Source organism: Syzygium oleosum, unplaced genomic scaffold, assembly GCF_021117445.2.
Source record: "Syzygium oleosum isolate NSW1041296 unplaced genomic scaffold, Sole_v2.1 Sole_v2.25, whole genome shotgun sequence".
NCBI lineage: Eukaryota > Viridiplantae > Streptophyta > Magnoliopsida > Myrtales > Myrtaceae > Syzygium > Syzygium oleosum.
Genome location: NW_026607509.1, coordinates 2,894,837 through 2,917,756, shown reverse-complemented (window position 1 = coordinate 2,917,756; position 22,920 = coordinate 2,894,837). Strand labels below are relative to the sequence as shown.

Below are 22,920 nucleotides of genomic sequence, written 5' to 3'. Positions count from 1 at the left end.
ATTTGTCCTTACCTTAAAAAATTCTTTCCAGCGTGTGTATATGAATTATTTTCAACACCATTAGAGATTGAACCGGAAAGATAGTGCCGCCACAGCAGCCCGACCGGCACCTTACAATGCTTTGTGCGATAAATTCTACAATCCATTTCTTTTCAGGATGAACCAGCACCAACACCAGCACAAGCACACGCGAATTTCCCCATCTCCCGCGCTTACTATGGTGATACATGTGTGATGCAAATTGAACGGATATGCCACCTGAAAATGGAGACAAAGATAAAGGGAAGAATAACCGCCCAACCGATCCCTTCGAAGAATCCGTAGATATCCCATCTCGTCGTACCGGTCTGGATTTGCTAAATTCCTGAAATTGTTCTCTTCTATTTTTATGCCTCTCTCCCTGTCCGGAAGACAGAGCCCCTCCTCTGTTTTTTCGTTCTTGATTTACTTATTTGGCATCATGAGTTTTGCGAAACGAGCCCTTGGGCGGCGAGCGACGTTTTTGCACCATGTATAAATCTATTCTGTCGAGTTTCACTGAACCGTTGTCATGTAGATCATACGTAGCCCTTCTTCCCTCCCTCTCTCCCCTCCCTGAGCCAGCAGCATCAGGAGATCCTTTATCTCCATTCGCTTCCCAAGCATCTCTCGAGCCCATTTTCGCGCGCGTTCTAACTTGCCGGCGATTTGGGCTCTGTCTCTCTCTGGTATGTATGCCCGGGCAGGACACATTCCCTCTCTGCCGCTTTTCTCGTTTTGGTAGCTCTTGACATTCTTGGATTGCTCCAACAAGTTTGCCCTGCGCCACCAAAAAAATGTCATTTGGTCCTTTTGTGCCTTTTTGGCCAAGTCATTCTTTTCCTTTGCCTGCGAAACGGGATGATGTGGTGATTGAGATTCTCACACCTCTGCAATGCAGAAAGCTTCGGCGGGGCGCCGGACGACGACTCGCAAGCAGTGATCGAGGATGCTGGGGAATTTTATCACCAGATGCCTATTGTATGCCCACCGTTTCTTCTGTAAATCGCTTCTCTGTGTTACCGCCTCCTTTTGGTAATGTAAGGAAGAGGGTGAAATGTTTTCTCTTTTGGGAAATTTATTAGCTTTTTTTTTGTGGGTTTTTATCAAACATGGCAGGTTGGTTCTTGGGTATGCATACCCAGCATTCCAATGTTACAAAACGGTGGAGAAAAACAGGGTACAGATTGATGAACTCAGGCATTGGTGTCAATACTGGTGAGGGAAATGACCCTTCTTTAATTTTGAAGGGATTAATACAGAGCCTTTGAATTATTTACTTATCTTTAGAATGCTTGAATCGCATTGAACCATATCGCATGTAGGAGTCGACCCGTCGCAATTCTTTTCCTACTGCAATTCAATGAATTTGGCGGATGCGATTTGAGTTCTGGTTCAAGGGACATTGCTTTGATGATTACTTCGACTATGTTCCGTCGATTTTCTCTTTCGCTTTCTTCTGTTTATATGTTCCCGATCCTTTTCGAGTATACACGAGGCGCGAGGAAATGTTAATTCGTGCGAGCATCGGTTGCTTGCAGGATCATCTTGGCGATGTTCACAGTCCTGGAGAGAATTGGAGATGTGTTGATCTCATGGTAAGCAGAACCATTTTCATCAGAGCCTCACATGACATGTATGTGCCCCCTCCCTATTCGTAAGAAAGCTTTTCTTCTTGTTTGTCTTCCTCTTTTGGTTTGAAGGTTTCCAATGTATTGGGAACTGAAGCTGGGTTTCATCATCTACCTGTGGCATCCAAAAACCAAGGTAACCCCACAAGCCCACTCGAATCCTAACAACAAAAAGGGCTGTTTCTGCCTGATGATATAACGTACGGTATTCTTCCTGTTACGAGAAAAGGGAGTTGAATTTTGACCTGATTTCTTTGCTTCTTCTGCATTTGAATTGTGTAGGGAAGTGGGTATGTGTACGAGAAGGTGCTGCATCCGTTCATGTCGAGGCACGAGAGGGAGATAGACACGAAGCTGGTGGAGTGGGAGGCGAGGGCATGGGACTTCGCTTCTTTCAACTGGCAATATTGCTCGGAATACGCACACGTTGCCTTCTCTCGGGCCATGCAGTACTTGGCCGCCCAGTCTAGGAATTTCAAGTCGATTAACCCCAAGGTACAAAAAAATTTTCCCTTTCGATGTCATTGATAAAGCAAGGTTTGAGATTTCGAGAATGTCGTCTTACCGATCACGAGTAATACGTTCAATTGATGCCCTGACGATCGAGCATTGCTTGCCAGGTATGTCCGATAACTTTCTTATCGATCATGCGGGTAAAATGAACATGTTTGAGTTTATTAAACCATTGCTGAGCATACACACGGCGGGGAGAAGGCATTTCCTTGATGAGAGAGCGGGTGGTCTTTGCAGGAGGGAAGGAGCCACAGCTCGATCAACCGTTCGATGTCAGGGACGCCCAAGTCCGACTCGGGTGAGATGAATCCCGTCAGCGCTCAAACGGAGTACGTGTACATCGAGGACCAGACCGAGCAACAAGAAGTGCAAGATCATGAAGACACATCTCCTGCAAAGGAGGACGAAAAGCCCCATGGCCACAGGCTGAGGCGCTCCCATCGCACCATCGACCACCACATCGATTGATTAATTCGACAAACTCAAATCTCTCTCTCTCTATCTCTCTCTTTCTCTTTCTCTGTTGTGTATAGGCACAAAGTCGGGTTACCTTTCTTTTTCTCGAAATTGAATAAATATGGAGTCTCGTCCCTCCTAATTCTTTCTGACTTTTACTCCGCCTTTTGCATAGCGCAGGAATCGAATCTCGCACCCGTGATACTATCGTCCCTATCCCCCAAACCCTTTTACCGGGAGGGCCGCATGTCTATTGGCATTCGTTCTCAAACCCTTTTACCAGCGAGGCCGCATGCCTATTGACATTCGTTAGGTATTATGGGTATGCATAGATTTTGGTTAATTTTGGCCAGAACAATGCAAAGATCAATTCCATAAAATCCCAGGTGGCAAAAAAAATCAGAAAGATAGATTACAACTGATGTATGAAACTTAGTATTGGGACATCAGAGAGTGAATACGACTCGAGTATTATCAACAGTACTTTGGTATAAGAGGATATGTAAAAATAAGACGCGCAAAAAAATAAAAAATATTTTTTTTTATTACGTACCAGTTTGGTCGGGGGAACGATGCCTGTGACGCCAGCATTATAAAAAAAAAACCACGCCGTCGACGTCACGGGAGGCCGCGGCTATCTCCCGGAGCGGAGCGGCGAGAAGAAGCGGACGATCCGGTCGAAGACGAACCCGAGGCAGGCGGAGAGGCGGAGCCAGAGGCGGCGGAGGAGGTGGGGGCCGTCGGATCCGGGGGAGGCGGACATCGGCCGGAGGTAGGCCCAGGCGGCCCTGTTCACCAGGCGGTTGCGGATCGATATCTCGTAGGACGAGCTCGCGGCGGCGGCGGCGGCGGCGGCCGAGGCGGTCGGGGAGCCGGCGGGGGACGAAACGGCGGGGAGGATGTCCTTAAGGGAGGTGTAGGAGGCGAACGCGTGGCCCGAGAGGTCGAGCGGGGGCGGGGCGGCGGCGGTGCCGTTGGGGAAGCTGAGGGAGTGGGCGGGGGTGGGCTTGGCGGCGGCGGCGGCGGCGGGGAGGGGTTGCACGACCACGGAGGTGGCGATCGAGTTCCTGCGGCGGAGGAGGGCGGCGGCCGCCGGGGGCGGAGGCGATGGCCGGAGCTTGAGCTTGAGCTTGAGCCGGACTGCTTCGCCGTTCTCTCCCATGGTTCTCTCTCTGTGCCTCTCTGTGCAACGTGATGTGGTGGTGATTCTGGGTCAGAAGAACTCAGAGGGAAAGCGGCGGCGGCGGCGGCGGCTTTGAATTTTGGCTTTTGTCTTTGTGGTTTTGGGGGGGGGGGGGGGGGGGAGGCAGCAGGAGGCGCGTGTGATCTGGGAAAGCACGCACCCCCCCCCACCCTTTTTCGGATTGGTCTTTCCACTCTTCGGGGGCCACGTTTTAGGGCCAATCGTGCGCGTGGTCGTGGCTTCGGCATCGGCCAGTATTCCCCGACCGACCGCCGTGCGGTCCGAACCCATCGGTCAGGACCCCACCCGAAAACGAGGTCAGCCCGATCCGGACCTTTACCCGCCCCTTTCCATCCCATCTCAGTACCCACTAGTAATCTCGAGGTTCATTACATTAGCGCATTTCCTTATTTTTCAACTATTTATATTACGGAACGAAATCCGCCGTATGATTATATTCAATACCCAAAAAGAATCTACCCCATCATGAATCCTTATTAGTAAGATGCCGCGACCCTGTTGGAGCATGAGTCCCCCCGCCTCCCGAGCGCTGTGCCTGAGGAGACAACCGGAGAGAGGCCGAAAGGACGTCGGAACCCTTTTTTTTTTTTTTTTTTCTTTGGTGGTCGAAGGGAACCGTTTATTATATGGAGGAAAGCAACGGAAAATGCCACCTTTTTTACTTTTCTTTCTGGCTCTTCTTAGGACAAAGGCCTCCTCCTTGTCCTCCTCCCCTCCTCTTGATGGGGTGCCCACAAAGTTTGACCTCGGAGGGGGGCTTCGTAGGAGATGATGTGGAAATTGCTCCCTCGCAAGGACTTCCCCTTTTTACATTAGAATGCGAACGCGATGGATAAGTGGGCCTGCTCGTGTAAGAACTTTATCCTAAAATTTCGATACTAGCCAACCACCCGAAATTCAATCATTACACATACAATTTATGCATATGACCAGATTTCGGGACCATTTTTTTTTTTATCACACGTCAAAATCAAAACTCCAAACTCATGAATTGCTACGCTTTTTCCAATTTCCGGGTCCCATAAAGGGACAGGGACGAGGGCCTGTTTTTTCACGTTGTTGGTCGGGCCCAGCTCCACGTAAGTCTGATAATTTTCTCCGATTTTTGTTCAAATTCCATCTCCATTCTCCACCTTTTTTAGATTATGGTAATATAACCTCACCTTCTGAATTCGTGTCAAATCTATCTCGAGATTAGATTCCCTTCCGGAAACTATAATTTAATTACCCTCTTGCTCTCTTTTTTTTGTCATTATGTATATACAGGATTCCCATCAAGGCCATATTTTTCCTTAAAAGGTCCTACTCTTTTATTTCCCATTTAGGAAAATAAATCATAGCAAATCTAAAGTACTAGTGTAATGTCCGGGAGAAAATCATACAAGAAGACAAAAAAACAAAAAGTCAGGGCGACATTCGAATTTGGAAGGGAATCCTAACTGAATATTCACTCTTGGAAATAGTGTTACGGAATCTGACATAGATTGGAAACTAATTTGAAATGTCAAATATGTTTTTTTTTTGTCAAACAAAATTTATCAATATATGAAAATACTTCAAACACCAAAGCCCAGGGGCATCAAAATAAAGTAAATCTCAAAGGTTACGTTTGGTGGTCGCAATAAAATTCGGGATAGGATAAATTTTATTCTATCCCGTGTTTGGTGTCTGCTCAAGATAGGATAAAGTCGGATATAGGAGGGATATAGCCCGGATAAAATTCTCCCATGGAGGAGGTGGGATAAAGGTGGATAGGATTTCTAATATTCATAATATAAAAGTTAATTTTGTCGAAAAAAAAACTTGTTAAATTAATAAAATTAAAATAATATTTGAATATAAATAATATATGAATTTTAATATAAAAAATTCAAAATAACAAAAAAATAACAATAATTTATTTTTTTATTTATTCTTATTTTTATTTATATATTCAAAATTTATTTATATCTTGTGATATAAATTTCATATATAAATCAATACTAATGTATTTATATTTATTATATATTTTAGGTATATTAGTATAGCTTACTAATAATAATAAAAAATAAGCAAATAAAAATGAAATAGGTAAGACTATCGTGAGAGAGATTTTTATAATCTCCGTTTATGCAATTCTTGGGTTCATTTATTAATATGACGTTCATAGCAAATAATGAACATGGTAAGATGTGAAAATATCCGGTTTTATTTCCATGATTCACCAAACAGTAGATAGGATACAGTAAATCTCTTGGATTTCAAATCCTATCCTATCCAATCTTATCATGACTAAAAATCCAGACGACCAAATGCAGCCAAAGAGATTGGAGAGCTGGGATACCCAATCGAGGGTAGATTTTTTTGTCTATGGACCTTACAAATCTAGTCCGCCATACTATTGAACTCTCTTGTGCAGTGGACAAGAGAAATGTTCTTGAACCGGTCCATGACCCTGCGAACTTCTACGATAAGAGCATGTGCTTCCCAATTACCTTGATCTGAGCTGTTAACCATGTGAACTAAAGACAGGCGGTCAGATTCAAGTACGATATCTTTTTCTTTCTTTGTTTCCGGGAGAGAGAGAGAAAGCGGCGAGCAAGCCTAGGGTTTCGGCTTGACCCGCCGACGATGCCGGTACCGTTCTCGCTACTGCGTCCACCATAGCTCGCTACTCTATCCACCAGAGCTCCCGTCGCATCTCGGACAACAATAGCTACTGCGCCCGAGTTTGATCCTTCTGTATAAGAGCCGTCAAAATTCGCCTTTAAAGTTTGTTCCTTTGGAGGATACCAACGTCAAGGCAGGGCTTCTCCTTCTAAATTAGTTTCCTTTTCTTTGTGATTCCATTTGCACCAATTACTGAGCATATTATGCGCTGATTCAACAAGGATTTCTGGATTGGGGCGTGCGTTTTTTCCGGAAAATGAAATTGTTTCTCCTCCGCCAAATAAACCACAGAACAGCCACAACAACCTCGAACAGCCGCAACAGCCATTCTTCGATTCTCGACAACCCTACTCGTGATAACTTAATTTGCAATGCAGAATTCGCCCAAAATAAGTTTTTGATGGAACTAAAGTTTCCAAGTTAAAATTTAAAATACATGAAAACTTTTTAGAGCTGAAAACCCTTTCACTCAAGGCAAATAGTGCTTGGAAAATTTTCGGGAGAGCTTTGGGGAGACGCAATTGCAGTCCTCAAGCTTGGGATTGTAGTTTAATTTGTGGTTTTTTGGGTTTGTTGGTTGTACCAGCCTCAATGTAAGCTGAGAATATGGGTGTTAGAAAAGCGCATGCGTTAAAAAAAACAAAGGATTAAAGCAACCGGATCGTATTCAATTGCTTCTTTTTTTAGCAATTAACGTGACGGAAGAGAGACAAGCGATGTCTAGAGCGAAAAGAGGAGCGAAAGGAAATGCCCGATTTTAGTGAACGAAGAGACGTGCGAGAAGTAACGGATTTTTTATTGCGTTTGATCGTTGGATTTTTTGTTAAGATTAGATTGAACATGATAGGATAAGAAATTCGGGGATTTTGTTATATCCTATTCATCGTTTGGTGAATCGTAATAATAAACCAAGATACTTTCATATCCTATCATATTTATTGTTTAGAACGAACGACATATTAGTGTAACTTAACCTGAAAATGTACAATTGAAAATAATAAGAATCTCTCACGATTCACTATTAAAGAAATCACAAATGCAAAAACGAAAATAACCTCCATCAATCAATCTAGGAATACAGTACGATTCTAAATATTAGATAGCAAATAAGCTCATTATCCTAACCACCAAACGCAACTTTAGAGTTTTTGTTTAAAAAGGGGTAAAATTGGAATTATGGTTGATATATGGGGAAATTAACTATTAAACCAGCCTGTGAGCATTCCGAAAATGCTACTTCTGAAAACTCCTCCAATCTTTCGTAGAGGAGTTTTAGAGATGCAATTGCATCCCCCTCTTATCTTCTGTATGCTTTCCTTCGAATTTGAAGTTGAACACGCTGACGAAGTCGGCATGCTGTCGGTGCAAGATTGCTGTAAGGACATACCCTCTTTGTAAACATGTTGTGCACTTTGTTATTTTGATTAATTTCTCCAGGGTGACATATCTCTTGGACAGGGACACCAGCATCCATGATGTTCTTGACGAAGGGGTGGCCAAGATGGTGGGTGGAATCTGTTGGTCAAAACGCGCATATGAAAGGGCAAAGTGCAAGCTTGTAATGGGACAATTTCTTTTGTTCTTTCTTCTTGTGCATCGATTTGTTTTAGCGTATTTCTGTTGCAAAACTTTCGCAGAAACCGGCAACTGCATCCCGACTCACTTGTAGTAAGAGATAAACCTGAACTCATGTAATCTGATTTGTCATATATCCGACGTGCATTAGCCCGCATATCCATTTTATCTTGGTTCACTTCTGTGTATCTATTCTGTTTTCTAGCTTACTACCAATGTCATTGCGGCGGCCTTTTCTCTCTCTATAACCCAATCCCCGACCTCCCTCACTAACTCGACGAGCCGACGGAGCCATCCATTCTTCAAAAGGCAACAATATAACAAGAAAAAATGCAAAAAATGCAAAAAAAAAAAAAAAAGGAACCCCAAGAGGATTCGGATTTGGGTCAAAAAATTTGCATTACAAATAAATGGATCAAAACGGAACAAACGGATCAATTTAGGTCAGACCATTTATGATCCAACCCAAACCCGATCAAATACACGCATTTGACGGGCCTAGCCTCCATTAAGCTAAAGTCACTTATAAAGCTTTAGAGATGAAATTGCATCTCCCCTAAGCTCTACAAAAAATTTGTCAAGCATAATTTGTTTTGGGCTGGGCTAAAGATCTTCAGAGCCCTAAAAAGCTCTAGCAAAGTGATGCCAATCGCACCCATAAAGATTGCGACTTATTAATCTAATTTCATGAAGGACAAATTTATCACAAGTATATTAATTTTGAAATTTTTTATGATAAAAAAATTAGTTTTAAGTAAATTTATCACTAATGTACCAGTTTATGATTTTTGGTGGCTAAAAAATTAGTTCAAGATAAAACTGTCACAGGTATACCAATTTGAGGTTTTTAGTAATCAAAAAATTAGTTCATTATAAAATTGTCATAAGTGTACCACTTTGAAGTATTTTATGATCAAAAAAATAATTTGAGGTAAATTTATTACAGATGTACCAATTTAGGATTTTTTATGATATTAACCCTATTTTAATATCCGTGCCAAAACCAATAATTTGGGCACTATTACGTCATATCAAGTCATCCACCGAACAAAATAATCGTTTAAGCTGCAAGGCCTTTTATCGTTTTGAGAGCTAATTCTATATCGCGAGCCAATCTGCGAATGTTTCAAATAAGACGAGAATTTACGCACCATGATCACAGAAATTCGTAAAAGTCGTGAACTGCGGTTGTGATGCCTTAGTTTCGATGTCTGAACTTGTCTCTGTCGCGTATGTTAAAGCCGCAACGAATTGCGAGACAGCAAGGGGAACATACAATGTTGTCAAAAGGGATGGATCCATGTAGAGTGTTCGTCAAAGATAACACGAAAACGACATTAACGGAATTTACAAGAACGCGGATTTTCCTTCTGTTGCTGCTGTCTAATACTCACGAGTAGAGCTCGTGCTTTACAGCTATGGAGGGAAAACGGATGATCAATACGGACAGGTGATTTTAAGGTTTCTCACGCTTGACTAACGTCAATCTATCTTTATAAGAGGCCTTAAAAAGTGGTGAACCAGGACCAGATCTAACGAAGATATCAATCAACTCCACCTATTTTCATCCATTTTGATCTAAACAAAACTAGATTAACCATACAGTATGTATAATTCCAATTACCTTTGATTCATCAATATGTTGCGATTCTACTCCTAACCAATACCTCATGCTATGTTTTCCATGGAGAGGATTTATACACATGGGTGAGCTTTGATTCAATAAGTAATCTACTGCACTGTCCGCAGAAATAGACATCTTCAAATTAGATTGCTGCAGACAGGTGAAGCTTTGCTAGATGGGAGTGGGTTACCTGCGCCTCGGCAGTTGAAACTGGTACTTCACTTGGGGCACTTGAAAAATCTCAATCGAGTTCCATACTCACTTAAGCCGCTTAAGCCATGGCTCAGTTATGGCACCAGAGTTGGCATTCACGCTGCTTGTCGTCAGTAGCTTCCTGAAGATGCTTGTCAAGTACCAACTCATCAAGTAAATCAAAAATATTTCACAGTCCCAACTCCAGTAGCAAGCTTTGGCATAATGTGGACCATGAAGGCCGGAAAAGAATACATCTTCGGAGAGCTTCATCTCACCCATTGGCAGAGTCAACAGGATTTGGCACCTCAGTAGTTCCTGATGGTGGAGTTTGTGGCCTGGGAATACTCGCATCAGGCATTCCAAAATCAGGTTGAAGCATATCAACTTCACTCCATTCCACACCAGCTAGTGAGTGAGTTAAGGACCTCAGCAGTTTTAAGAAATATGCAGAATGAAGAGAACGCATCAGGATATTATCTGACCATGGACACTAAGCATAAAAGAAATTAGCAATAGTTCCGTTAGGATACTGTCTGTCTTCCACATGTCCGTAATGCTTACGTCTGCATCCGATAATAGCCAGTAATCCGCATCATTCTGCAATAGATAGATAGTGGCATAGTGTTTTAAGGCAAAATTCTTACAAGAGCAAACTATAATAACAAGGGATGCAGCATTAAGTAGTTTCCATTTAAAGCATTTAAGATTCTATCATATTAAGAAAAATCACTGCTCGAACAATACTAACATCAACATCTGATGGTACAATTTTCATCATTCCTCCAACGATCTCCTGTGAAGCATTTGCATCCAAGGTCATTTGATAGGCAAGGCCACCAGGATAACTTTCATTCCTGTTGCTATCCACATTCACGGCCTCACTTACTGTATTCTCGTTCGATCCAGAACTGGATGCGAGAGGTAAGCTAGGGGGCGGCTCCATACCATTCATCTCCTCAAACTTCTCCTCAAATTGACTTGAATATCACAAGAAAATAAAACCTCATTTGAGTATGAAAAAGATGGGAAAGGATTTTCACAAATAAAAGATAAGGAGATGGCTGTTAATATATCCAGCTAAAAACGCATACATGCTTATCATGAGATAATAGTACCTTACAAGATAGACATCAATTGGACCCATAGTGCTTCTCAGTATTATCCTGTATCTCCTCTGTGGATAGTCAACAGCCTGGAGCATATAAACGCGTCGAGATGTATATCAAAATCAATAAATATCAAAGAACACAGTGAGCATTTTTTGGGGTCGACTTACTTCATCAGGATCCGGTACTTCCAAAGTGGTGCCATGTGGAGCCTTAATAGCAATCAAGGTCTCATTCTGCGACAAGCTGGACCTTAGAGTCGTAACAAGTGTAAGGTGACTACAGAAGAACCAAAAGCATATAATCTTGACTGACCTGAAAACAGGGCAGGCCTTTAATGTCTTCTTCAGTCACAAAGAGCCATCTGCATACACAAAAAGTTTAAGAAGCCGTGCATAGCCAGCAGAGGAATATTAATTCAACGCACAGGTTTGAGATCTCACTTTTGATTGTTCTCATCTTCGCCCAAGCCCCTCAACTTATCCTGCATTTCTCTGCAAGAATGACAAGCATTACTAGCCTAATCGAGCGCCTTGAAGAAAAGCCCAGCAGTCTAGCTCAGCACCTCACCTTATTTGGTCATCAAAATTCCGTTCTTCCAGAGAAAGTTTCTCAACTTCTGCCTGCAAAGGGCAATTTAAATCCTGTCACTAGAAAAAAGGATTCACTCCTTTTTCCCCATTTAATTATCTACTCTTCAACCAAAAACAAAAAAAAAATTATCTACTCATACGCCGCCTTGTTTAAACAATGGATTGCTGGTGTAAGAATCCAGATTGGAGATGTTCTCAACAACTGCCTATCCACACTATCGAAATAGAATAATACTAATAAAGCTTTTGCAAACCTGCAAACGGGAAAAATCGGCATCTGCGTCCTCTGGTCTTGAAGAATCAAGCCCCCTGATCAATCACAGGAATTGACAACTAAGTTTACTTGAGCCTTAAATCCTATTATACTATCGTTAAAGATTTTGAACTTCTAGATACAAAAGAGAGGAGAAATTACTTCCAACGTATCCGGTTCTTTATCTTCTTTTCAATGAGACCAATGCCTTCCAAGACATTAGTTATATCATATATCCGCCTCTTTTGCACCTGCATCAATGAGAGTTTTTAGGACCACGTCATTAATGCCAACCTGGAAACACATGATTCATGGGACACGATGCAAAAAAAAGTTTCAATCGCTAGATCATTAAAGAAAACCTTATACCACATGGTATATGAAAATCGTATCACCTCTAAAGTTTCTGCCGCTTTGTTTAAGTCGAGAATACCATCTTCTGCATGCTTTATTAGATTTATGAACTTCTTGGTAAGAAGACCTGTGAATTTCCAAACATCAGTCTGAAAGACTAATTACAGATAATCATTTTTAAATCCAAAGAATCATCTCAAAATTCATCCATTTGAGACTTACTTAAGGAACTATCATATCGACAGTTGCCTGCTGGAGTAAGGGCAGCAGGTGATCCTGCAAATTCATCAAAATTCAACAGTGACTTCGTGGCTTTCCAAATGAGGTAACGGATGAAGAAAAGCATGCAGGTATCACGTTCAGGTGTGACTATTATGAACTAAACAACAAAGGAAGGCAAAGATTTTGTTTATCCTCGTGAACAAATGGAGAAGATTGACAAGGCAAACAGCAGTATTCCTACCATCATTTGACAGAGGTGTCTGCGGACCAGACTTGTTCGCCTTTGATCCCTTTGACCTATTGTAAGTCCTTCCACCTTTTGCGGATACAGGCGTCTGGAATGGACTACTTACAACATTAACATGTCCAGGGCTGTTAGTCCACATGCTAGATGCTACCTCATTTTCTGCTGTTCCACTCTTACGTTTGAGCTGCTGTAATCACAAAGGAAAACATTTCACAGTAGTTCAATAGCCAGAGAAGGAGAGGTTGACTTTTGAGAGCAGTTCTAATAGTTGTGGGGTAACATCCAAATTTCGTGTTGTAATTTCAATGAATCAAGTAGCAAACAATCGTTTTCCAAGGAAACAAAAAACCCATGATGGCATATATAATCTCGGCTTGAAATGGAGCAGGAAACTCCAAAACAACTTCGAGAATTTTATCTAGCTAATCAAAATGTTTCAGTCTAGCAGGACCACTGCACACACTATATAATACAATCTTCAACCAACTGTGAAAAGAAGATCCATATTTCACATGGAAATAGGCGCGTATTTTGTGGAAGCACTTAACCATTTAAGACGATCGTGACACTACACAAAACATTTGATGTATGTTCTACTAGCAACTCTCTGAGGATCGACCTAGCATCATCAGTACCACTTAGAATGCCCAACATATACTACTCGCGGATTCCCGACAAGCATGCATGCAGATCCCTAGTTGACGGCGCAACTGTTTCACACAGATGAAAAAAAGAAGAGTTCGCATAAGCCGTAACGAAATCGGGACACCGGGAGCTGCATTTTCTTCTTCGATCGAGGTAAGCACTGGGAAGCTGCGCATTAACTGAGCGCAAGCTTAAGGGTGCAAAGCTCGAGCAAAGACAAAATGCTCATAGCTAATTAAACCTCTTGATTCGCAAAGACTCCACCACCAGAACAAGACAACAGCCATCGAGCCGCTGAGATTGGTCAAATTGTCAGTCAGATTGCGGCGCAACTTCTATCGCTTGGTGAAATTGCAATTCCCACCTTCAACGCGGACAAGTGCAACAAAAACCGGAGCCCCGCTTCAAGAACAATCTAACAATCCCTAAAACGGTCGTCGTCGTCGGTCTAAATTCAACAGAGGGCGGGGCGGACTGAAAACATGCGAGCGAGCTTAATCATTCGCAAAACTAAGTTGACCATCGAGCCACCAACCAACAGCCGATTCCCGCAAAAGAAAAAGGGGGGCCAAAAAAAAAAAAACTATCAATCAAATCAACGCGGGTAGCCTCTAGAGCCAGAAACCTACGGGCGATCTGACCACGATCGCGTCCGCCTCGCGATCGGCGCCGGCGGAGCGGCGGGCGTCGGCGGGGGAGGCGGAGAACCGGTGGTAGTCGTCGGGGGGCACGAACGGGGGCTTGGTGTTGGCGAACGCGAGGTGCCGCTTCGGCGGCTGGAAGATCTGGCCGGGGGCGGCCTCCTGCTGCTGCGGCTGCGCCGCCGCCGCCGCCGCCGCGCGGTTGGGGGTCCCGGAGCCGCCGGCCATTTTCCCCCGGAGGGGGGCGGGGGCGGGCGATCGCGGCCGGTCGATCTGCGAGGGGCGACGGGCGGCCCGGAAAGGGGAGCCGACGAGCTGCAAGGTTAGAGAGAGAGAGAGAGAGAGAGAGAGGGGGGGCTAGTGAGAGAGAGAGAGAGAGAGGGAGGTTTTTGCAGTAGGGTTTTGGTAGAGAGAGGAGGAGGAGGAGGAGGAGGAGGAGAAGGAGGGAGGGGGAGGGAGGGAAGGAGGGAGGTGAGCGTTTGGGTGTCTGGGGGAAAGTGAGCAGAAAACGAGGGAAGCGAGGGAATTTTAGTTCGGATTAGATGTGGAGGGAAGGAGCGCTGCCTGCGAGAGCAAGTGAGAGAGAGAGAGAGAGAGAGAGACACTTTCTTGCTTTTGCCTCCCCCACTTTTCGACTTTGGCCCCCCCGTCTTTCCGTAATCGCGTCCGCGGCCCCCCCCCCCCCCGCTCCGTGCGCGACTTTTGTTGACATTCTAGTCCCTGTACCCTTCGGCATTTTGGGGTTTTTCCCTCCCCTTTCGTTTCATTTCTCCGGGAACGAATTTGCGCGACGGTTCTTTTCCATAATTTAATTGGAAATGGATCGTGACCAGCAAAAATTATATGCGGAATACAGATACGGCGCGAAAATTCGTGTACTATCTAGCGTTTCGTCGGAATTGGACTTGATAGCTGAGCTCGGTGGCTTGTTCGCTCGCCCATCAGATGAGAGGGTTCGATCGTAGAATATGTGTTATTGCGAAATTCGCCGATCGAGGCAGAAATGCCTCTTTCTCCTCCTTGAAAATAGTATAGCCTCACCCAGTCTCTCTAATCATTCACATCATATTTTTTTGGAGTTTTTTTTATTCAGGGTTCCGTTTGTTTCGTGGAAAATGAATGATTTGAAATATATTGTAACGACCCGGTCCGACGAGGGCGGGGAGTGGTCGCCAGGGCCAGAGGGCCTAGACAAGGAGCTGCTCCTGGCAGGCTTTTAGGATGGCAAGGGGGGCATGTCTCTTGTCCCACATCGCTTAGGGGGGGAGTCCTGGGCTAGTTTATAAGACTTGGGTTCTCTATTCTGTGTAACGCGTTTTAAAGCCGTGAGGGTCAGTGGGCCCAAAGCGGACAATATTACACAGTGTAGACCCCGGGTCCTTACAAATGGTATCAGAGCCGACTCCCGACCGCGTGTAGGACCACAGTGAGGACGTTGTGCTCGAAGGAGGGGAGAATGTAACGACCCGGTCCGACGAGGGCGGGGAGTGGTCGCCGGGGCCAGAGGGCCTGGACAAGGAGCGGCTCCTGGCATGCTTCTAGGATGGCAAGGGGGCATGTCTCTTGTCCCACATCGCTTAGGGGGGAGTCCTGGGCTAGTTTATAAGGCTTGGGTTCTCTATTCTGTGTAACGCGTTTTAAAGCCGTGAGGGTCAGTGGGCCCAAAGCGGACAATATTACACAGTGTAGACCCCGGGTCCTTACATATATTTTCCTAAAAACGATCGTCCGTATCGCTTGAAATAATTAGCCAATGAAAAATATTTTCATTATCGACAATAATTTATGTTTGAATATTTTCGTGGACGGTGAAAAATATTTTTCACTCGTTCATTTTCGTAATACGAACGCGGGTCTTTCCTTATAATATCTCCATCCCTAGATAGATCTTTGAAACGCGATTCAATATTTTTTTTCAACAATTTTTTTTGAATTAATATATAAGTTGACGATTTTTCGAACAAAAATTTGCCAGATGCTTATGAAGCTTCTTCTGCAAGGGCCGCTAGCCTTCGCCTTTCTACACATAAAAAAAAAAATTGAACCCACGCCTAACTAACGAAATGAATGCAATTATCGAATTAAAAATCGTACACATGTTGGTGCCTAAATTTCTGGAATTGAAATTGGGAAAAAAAAAAAGAAAAAAAAATGGGGCGGCGGGGATTGTTCATACGGATCATTTGCGTCGTTCAATAAGGTTCGGGTCAAGGTCAAGGTCAAGGACAGAGGACTGGGCGGGCGATTTCGGAAATATCTAAGAAGAATGGGGCAACTATGGCAAAACCGCAAAAGATAGGGGGGGTCAATAAAAATATGAACGACAAAAACAAAGCGAGAATAATTGGAGGGTTGACTCTATCAAGCCGAACTATCCTTTCATGCGAACCGTGAAATACCCTAAAAAAGTTTATCAACGAATCCGTACAGAACATGTTCTTGCTTGCTAATAAGCATGTTTAAGCAGCAATCATCGATTTTAGTACATTTGTGGTCTACTATACATATATGTATTTATTCGTATTCGGAACAAAGCGTACGAACTCTAATTTCGAAGATTATCACGCTAAGAATTTCACATTTAACAGAAGACAGCGTAAGAATGAAATGCCGCTCTTATATCGGTCGAATGGCTAATGAATTGGTTCGAATTTGGCGGATTCTCGGTTCGAATGACGACGTATCTCACTCTGAGTAACTTTGGGATCCCACCTTTCGGCAAGTGAGTAAAATCTTGCTCGACATATGCAAATGTAGTTGTTAGTGTGCATACGTAGGATTAGTCGAATCCAAAATTTTACATACTTATAACAATTATGATATGATAACAAAAATGGTTAATACCACGAAAAACCTTAAACTAGTATATTTGTGACACATTTACCCCAAACTATTTTTTTGACCATAAAAAACCCCAAACTGGTACACCTATGACAATTTTACCCTGAACTATTTTTTTGACCACCAAAAACCCAAAACTAGTACACTTGTGACAATTTTACCCTGAATTAAATTTTTAATATTATTTTTTATTTTTTCGAATTTTTATTTATTTTTTATTCTTTTCTTTTCTTTTTTTTTTTCATCTTCAAACTCTGGCCGGTCCGGCGACCGGCCAGAGGCGGAAGCCGGCGAGGGCCGCCCTCGCCGATGTCGGGCGAGGGCTGTCCTCGCCGGATCCGGCGAGGGCGACCCTCGCCGGCGTCGGGAGGGTCGCCCGCCGCGCCGGGGAGGGTCGCCGCTCGCGCTTCCGCCTCGGCTCAGCCGGACCGTGACCGGCCGTTTGAAGATGAAAAAAAGGAAAAGAAAAGAATAAAAATAAATAAATATTCGAAAAAAAAAAAATAAGATTAAAAATTAGTTCGGGGTAAAATTGTCACATGTGTACCAGTTTAGGGTTTTTTGTGGTATGTTTGGGGTAAAATTGTCACAGGTGTACCAGTTTGGGGTTTTTTATGGTCAAAAAAATAGTTTTGGGTAAATGTGTCACAAGTGTACCAGTTTAGGGTTTTCGTGGTATTAACCTTAACAAAAAATGTTAACAATTCGCATTAAAGCTAAGAAACCATTGTAATGTTCAAAAAACTTCCTTTCACTAAAATTTTAGAATTACATGACTCGATGGACTAAGTTTCCTTTCCTTTCATATTAATGTTTTACCTACCTATCTATATCTATACATTTAAGTTGAAAGAGAGTTTTGTTGTTAATTTACACCAAGAGTCCGTTTGTTTCGCGGAAAACATTTTCCTTATTTTTCAGCGTTTGGTTCGTTTAGGAAAATGAGTTAACGAAAATGTTTTCTTAGTCAACGGAAAATGTTTTCCTGCCAAAGCTTAAATTCAAGAAAATGATTTCCTTTAAAAAAGAATCGGAAATCCGTTTTCCAAAATATGACTATGTATCAGTGCTTGACCTCGAAACTCTACACTTGAGCACAGAAACCCTAACGTTGATTTCCGAGTCCTAGCGTTTAGGACTAGGTCTCCAATGGCCGGGCCTGGGTCCATCGAGACTAGGCCTGAGACCCCGGTGCTCGGGCCTGGGCCCCCAATGCTCCAGCACATGACCTCGGGTCCATCAGTGCTCGGGTCTCCGACGCTTGAGCTCTGGTCCCGACCTCATGCTTAGGTCCATAAGGGCTGTGCGCAGGTCTAGGCGCTCGGGCTTGGGTCCTTGGTTAATGAAACGTTTGTTTTTTAAAAAATATTATAAATTTTTATTTATTTATTATTTTTCTAAAAAATATCAATTTATTTATTTTATTTCTAAAAAAAAATTGATTATTTTATTTTATTTTTTTCCTTTTTCTTTTTGCTTCTTCCTCAGCTAGTCGCCAGTCCTAGGCAAGCTCGAGCCTCGCCCAAGGCCGACGAGGCTCCACCTTGCCAGATTCGGCAAAGGTCAAGCTCCGCCAAAGGTCGACATCCAGTGGCTCGTCGACCTCTAGCGAGCTCGCGGCCTCTGGCAGCGAGCCTCAACCTGGTCCGGATTGGCGAGGTTGGAGCTCGCTTGTGGTCGGTCGCCATGGCCGGTGACTGGCCAAGGAAGAAGAAAAAGGAAAAAAAAAGAAAAAATATGGACCCGAAAAATGTTTTCCAAAAATGGTGTATTTTTCACGAAACAAACGGATCCTAAAGTTTGGAAGCACGAGGGAAATGAAAAATGTGAGGAGAAAATTCTCTCATTTTAAATTTTCTCTCTTCTTCGTATTTTCCGACCAAAAAAAATACTCACAAAAATTTAAAATTTTTCAAACATATTCCACCTCAATATTTTTTCCTCCCACTTCTCCCAACTTTTCCAACAGAGCCTTAAACAACCCGTTTAGGTCTCATCCACGTATTACTTCACTGTCGTAATGCAATTTAACTTTAAAAAAAAATAAAATATATGAAATTCGCCAAAAATGATAAGAGCGTAAAGGAGAAAGGTCGAATTCACCTAAGCCCGACGAGGGACGGGTGGATGGGTTGCGCCGCCGCCGCCGCCGCCGCAATAGCTTTCATTCTCCTCTATTCTTGCATATTCGTCTCCCTTATTTTCCGGACTTTATTTTCTAAAATTTGCGAAATTTTGTTTTGCTGTGAAATGTTATATTTTAAGTTAAAAGGCCTCAATTAATTGCATCTAACTTGGTAAAAAAGACTCATTTCGTGGTAAATGTATCTAGAAATTTTATTTTTGTGTACCGAACTTGATAAAGTTTATTTAAGTGTATCTGAAATTTTTTTTTTGGTGCCAAGCCTTATTCAGTATGTTCAAATTCTTGTTTCTATATAAATCATTAAGTTGATATCTTTCCATTGTGTGCAAAAGACGTGCAAATACATACGTGCATGCAATAATCGAGTTCTGATATTCAAAGTGATGCTATGGTCAATGAGGATTGTTTTTTCTTTCTTTGTTTGTAGCTTTGCTGCTCTAGCTCTTGCTGCTTCTCTCGCTAAAAGAGTGACGAGACTTGAACTTACTCTTTCTGTTTGATTGGTGGTTTTTGGTTCTTACATTGAAGGTTCTTTGATTACCCATCCTTCTGCTACCTGTGAATCTGAGCGCCAGGCGATGTTTTCCGTGTGTCGCACTTGTGATTCTTACCCTTTAGTCCGTTTGCGATTGTTGTGTCGATTTGGGTTGGAGCTGATTTTCTAGATGAGTAGGACTCGCACTGTCAAATCTTGCCACTTGATATCAGACACTCAGATTGTGAATGGATGTATTCTCCTTGGATGTTTTGTCAATGTGGTCGATCCAACTCTATCTGCAATGACTTATAGATGCATCTTGAAGCTTTCATTTCTCTGTTGAGCTGATTACGATAAGCTACGATCAAAGTCCTGTTGAAGGATTACGAAAATCAAGTATGAAATTCGGATAGCTGCATGCATGAATACGGCTGCTGTTTTTTTCGGGGTAGCTGTGGAGCGGCATGCTGCAATCAGGTTTACAGGCTAATCACAATGACTTGTCAGTTTGTTACAGAAAAATCTAATTCAAAAGGCAACTTTGCAGCTGTTCTTGTATGGTTCTTCTTTTGAAAGTCACCGGGGGAGTTTTTCATTTTCTGTTGATATCCTATATCTCATACCAGGCAAATCTCTGTTCAGAGTGAGCTTCCGCTTGTGGTGAATGCAGCACTGGATTTTGAGGCAGAGGCTGTTTATGATCAGGAGTTCGTCAAGGTATGCTTTGCCAGTATGCTGTCGTTTAGATTTTGATTGCCATTTTAAGTTTTTGGGCAACGAGTGCCACTCCGAGTTTAGCGTGCTTAATATCGACAGTCAAATTATTGAGAGAGTTAGTACTCTCCGTGTCACATTAGCTAGTTCTTTTTTAGGTTCTTTAGTTTGGGATTTCTGGTTTTAACGATACACCAAAAGGCTCCACAAAGTACCAGATTGCACAATTATTTATTTCCATCTCAAACTGTACATACCAGGTCAAGCTCTCTGAATGCATCGGGAAGAAGTATTCGATTCGTTCCTTTTACCCTTTGGACTTCCCTTTCGTTTGTCCCACAGGTTTGCTCCAAACAAAACAATTAGAAAAGAAAACTCAAACATTGGCCGACTTTGGGTTAGTTCTATACCTAATTCTTCTTCTCTAATTTTCTAGAGATCACTGCTATTAGTGACCGATATGCTGTGCTTGAGACGTTGGACATAGAGGTATTGGGTGTTTCGATAGATAGCGCGCTGAGTATCATTCTTCCTTATGTCATTTAGCTGCCAAACTTGCAAAAGCTGGATTATCATTTTCCCGCTACTATGCTGCTAGTGCGTGCTAAGATCTGTATGTGTCAGCTTATGTCAAATACATCGTTTTAATTATAAAAGAAATTTCACATTGCTTTAAATGACTCTGAATGTTATATCTATGTATTGAATAAAAGTCAATTATCGAACACAAAAAGCATAACCGTAAGCAAAAAGTCATTCCAAACAGTAACATATCTTATGCATGGTTGATTCGAGTTGAATGCAGTACGTCTTTACATATTAAAAGGATCTTCTTTCTTTCTCAGCGGTCAGCAATCAATATATGATTGACATTTTGTCTAGATTTTACTGAATCTTAAACCATTAGCTATCCATCATAGGGACTGATGTGTGTTGCTGCATATTGTTATGAAGCGTGCACATTTCGTTCGGCAATGTTAACCTTTTCTCCGGTACATTGTTTATGCAAACACCATATCATGGATTGACTATATAGTGTTCCAAAGCCTTTTTGGCTAGCTTCTTTTTGTGATTTTCTCGAACAATTATTGAGTTCCACCTGTAAAAGTTTCAATGCTAGATTCGATGTTTACCAATGTCCTTGAAGCAGCAAGTGCGTCTTTCGTTTGATAATTCAGTTTTTGGCTCAAGTCTGGAATTTTCTGATGGCTCTTGTGCCAACATGCATGCAGCTCTCCCACTTGCACGGGTTTAAACTGATCGAGAGTCAGCTGGGCTTGGTGATATCAAGTATTCTCTCAATTCTGATGTGACAGTCAATTTCAAAATCTCATTGTGTGCTGATTCCCAATCAGGTATGAATCGTATGGCGAACGCATTTGTAGCTATGATTTCGGTTTTCAGCATAGATTTGGTTTGGTAGTCGGACTTTATGTCGAATCATCTTATGTATATCTCTTTGAAGCATGCATCGACATAATGTCTATTGCTGAACTTATACATGTGCTCATCCCCGGGACATATACATGTGCTAGTACAGTCTCAACTAATTAAATCCTCGTCCTGGTCTCTTAAGCTACCTTAGACCTTCAGTTCGTAGTGGCTTATGCGTCATCTCATCTAGTATGCATGAACACAAGTTACTGCAGCCACGCTTGCTTGCATCTCGGCTCATTCATGTGTTTTAATAAGAGGATTATGTAGCGATCATTTATTTGGGGCTTAGCTCTCTGTCGAGTTGAAGCAACAGATGATGTGAGGATTCTGAACCACCAGACAATAAGTTAGGGAAGATTTGGATAAGATTGAACGAGCTTATGCACTTCCAGTGACTTAAAAGTCACAGACATTCAAGTTTTCCCATTAATAGGTAAATGCAAGAGCGAGAATGTTTTTTCTTGTCAATGCTCGTGGTTGGTCTGATGTTGTTCTTATGGTGCATGCATTTGGTCGTGGACCTTTTGGATCTTTTCAGTTATAAGTAGAAATTTGACTGCACCACAGGGTCGTTCTCTTTGGTTGGTTTTATGATTATCACGCTATCAGTTGCCGTGATGGATCATTTTGATGTCACACTATGGTCTGCTCGCGCTTGTATGATTCTTACTGATGCATATGCCCAGTATGCACAGTTCTGGGGCAATTTGCGACTGCGAAATCTCTCATTCCCCTTAAATCATGTCAGGGAGTAGCACTGAGGGTTCTGTGCATCATTGACGAGGAGAGAGCCATCCAACACTCCGCCACCAACAATCTGGCAATTGGGTAGTGTTGATGAGACACCGAGAACCCTGCAGGTGACGATATTGTTTTTGTGTCGATGAGTGCTCTGTGTTTGTGTGTGAGATTTTGACAGAGGAATTTTTTTTTCTGTTATTGGCATTATACAGGCCTCGCAGTATGTGCAAGAAAACCGCGATGAAGTCGGCCCAGTTGGTTGGAAGCTTAAGAGGAGTCCATGAAACCGGTTCCTAAGCTCAGCAAAGAGTACTTCCCCGCGTAGTAAGCGGTTGTCGCAAAGACCTCCTTTCCATGGTAATGGCCTAGTGGGGGAACTGCAAAAGAGTTTTGCTATATGTCGTACTCTTTGTAGGTGAATTTTGAGCAGCGTCGGCGAGAATGTGTTGTACCAGACTTGGTTCTGTTTCCCGAGCTGGGCGCTAGTATAGTAAATTTATCCTTTTTCCTCAGGTCTAATTGTTTCCTTTGTTTATGCTGTAATTCACTGTTTCTTGGAACTCTTTAAGTTATTATGGTCTGGAAATGCATGAATTAGGGTACGTGGTTGACATCTTACCGGTATTTCAAATTACAT

At 42.7% G+C, this 22,920-nt stretch overlaps 3 protein-coding genes and 1 pseudogene across 9 annotated transcripts; 2 read left to right on the top strand and 2 right to left on the bottom strand.

Annotated features, from left to right (window-relative positions):
* Positions 1 to 353: 353 nt before the first annotated feature.
* LOC115671536 (putative HVA22-like protein g) lies at positions 354 to 2,733 on the top strand. 6 transcript variants are annotated; one of them, XM_056302917.1, is made up of 8 exons: positions 354 to 707; positions 920 to 999; positions 1,138 to 1,236; positions 1,344 to 1,448; positions 1,560 to 1,616; positions 1,722 to 1,785; positions 1,932 to 2,144; positions 2,400 to 2,732. In XM_056302917.1, exons 2-8 carry the CDS (start codon positions 968 to 970, stop codon positions 2,628 to 2,630), a joined length of 801 nt encoding a protein of 266 aa, XP_056158892.1. In that variant the 5' UTR covers positions 354 to 707; positions 920 to 967; the 3' UTR covers positions 2,631 to 2,732. The 6 variants fall into 6 exon arrangements, with proteins under 6 accessions (XP_056158892.1, XP_030449015.1, XP_056158893.1 ...); XM_030593155.2 differs by lacking the exon at positions 1,344 to 1,448 and having other exon boundaries at positions 396 to 707; positions 2,400 to 2,729; XM_056302918.1 differs by lacking the exon at positions 354 to 707 and having other exon boundaries at positions 965 to 1,058.
* A 277-nt stretch (positions 2,734 to 3,010) lies between these two features.
* On the bottom strand, positions 3,011 to 3,874 carry LOC115671538 (uncharacterized). The gene has a single exon (XM_056302915.1). The coding sequence runs from the start codon at positions 3,778 to 3,780 to the stop codon at positions 3,253 to 3,255; it is 528 nt and encodes a 175-aa protein (XP_056158890.1). The 5' UTR covers positions 3,781 to 3,874; the 3' UTR covers positions 3,011 to 3,252.
* Positions 3,875 to 9,655: 5,781 nt separating this feature from the next.
* Positions 9,656 to 14,347, bottom strand: LOC115671624 (transcription factor E2FA). Of its 2 annotated transcripts, none has more exons than XM_030593252.2 (14): positions 13,915 to 14,347; positions 12,635 to 12,827; positions 12,394 to 12,447; positions 12,213 to 12,298; positions 11,980 to 12,068; positions 11,819 to 11,873; positions 11,542 to 11,594; positions 11,415 to 11,465; positions 11,287 to 11,335; positions 11,142 to 11,207; positions 10,981 to 11,057; positions 10,614 to 10,842; positions 10,396 to 10,462; positions 9,656 to 10,270 (listed from the first exon to the last, which is right to left on the bottom strand). In XM_030593252.2, the coding sequence occupies exons 1-14, from the start codon at positions 14,152 to 14,154 to the stop codon at positions 10,137 to 10,139; spliced, it is 1,443 nt and encodes a 480-aa protein (XP_030449112.2). In that variant the 5' UTR covers positions 14,155 to 14,347; the 3' UTR covers positions 9,656 to 10,136. The 2 variants fall into 2 exon arrangements, with proteins under 2 accessions (XP_030449112.2, XP_056159047.1); XM_056303072.1 differs by having other exon boundaries at positions 12,635 to 12,824.
* A 5,465-nt stretch (positions 14,348 to 19,812) lies between these two features.
* LOC115671625 (2-Cys peroxiredoxin BAS1-like, chloroplastic) lies at positions 19,813 to 22,825 on the top strand (annotated as a pseudogene).
* The last annotated feature ends 95 nt before the right edge of the window (positions 22,826 to 22,920 follow it).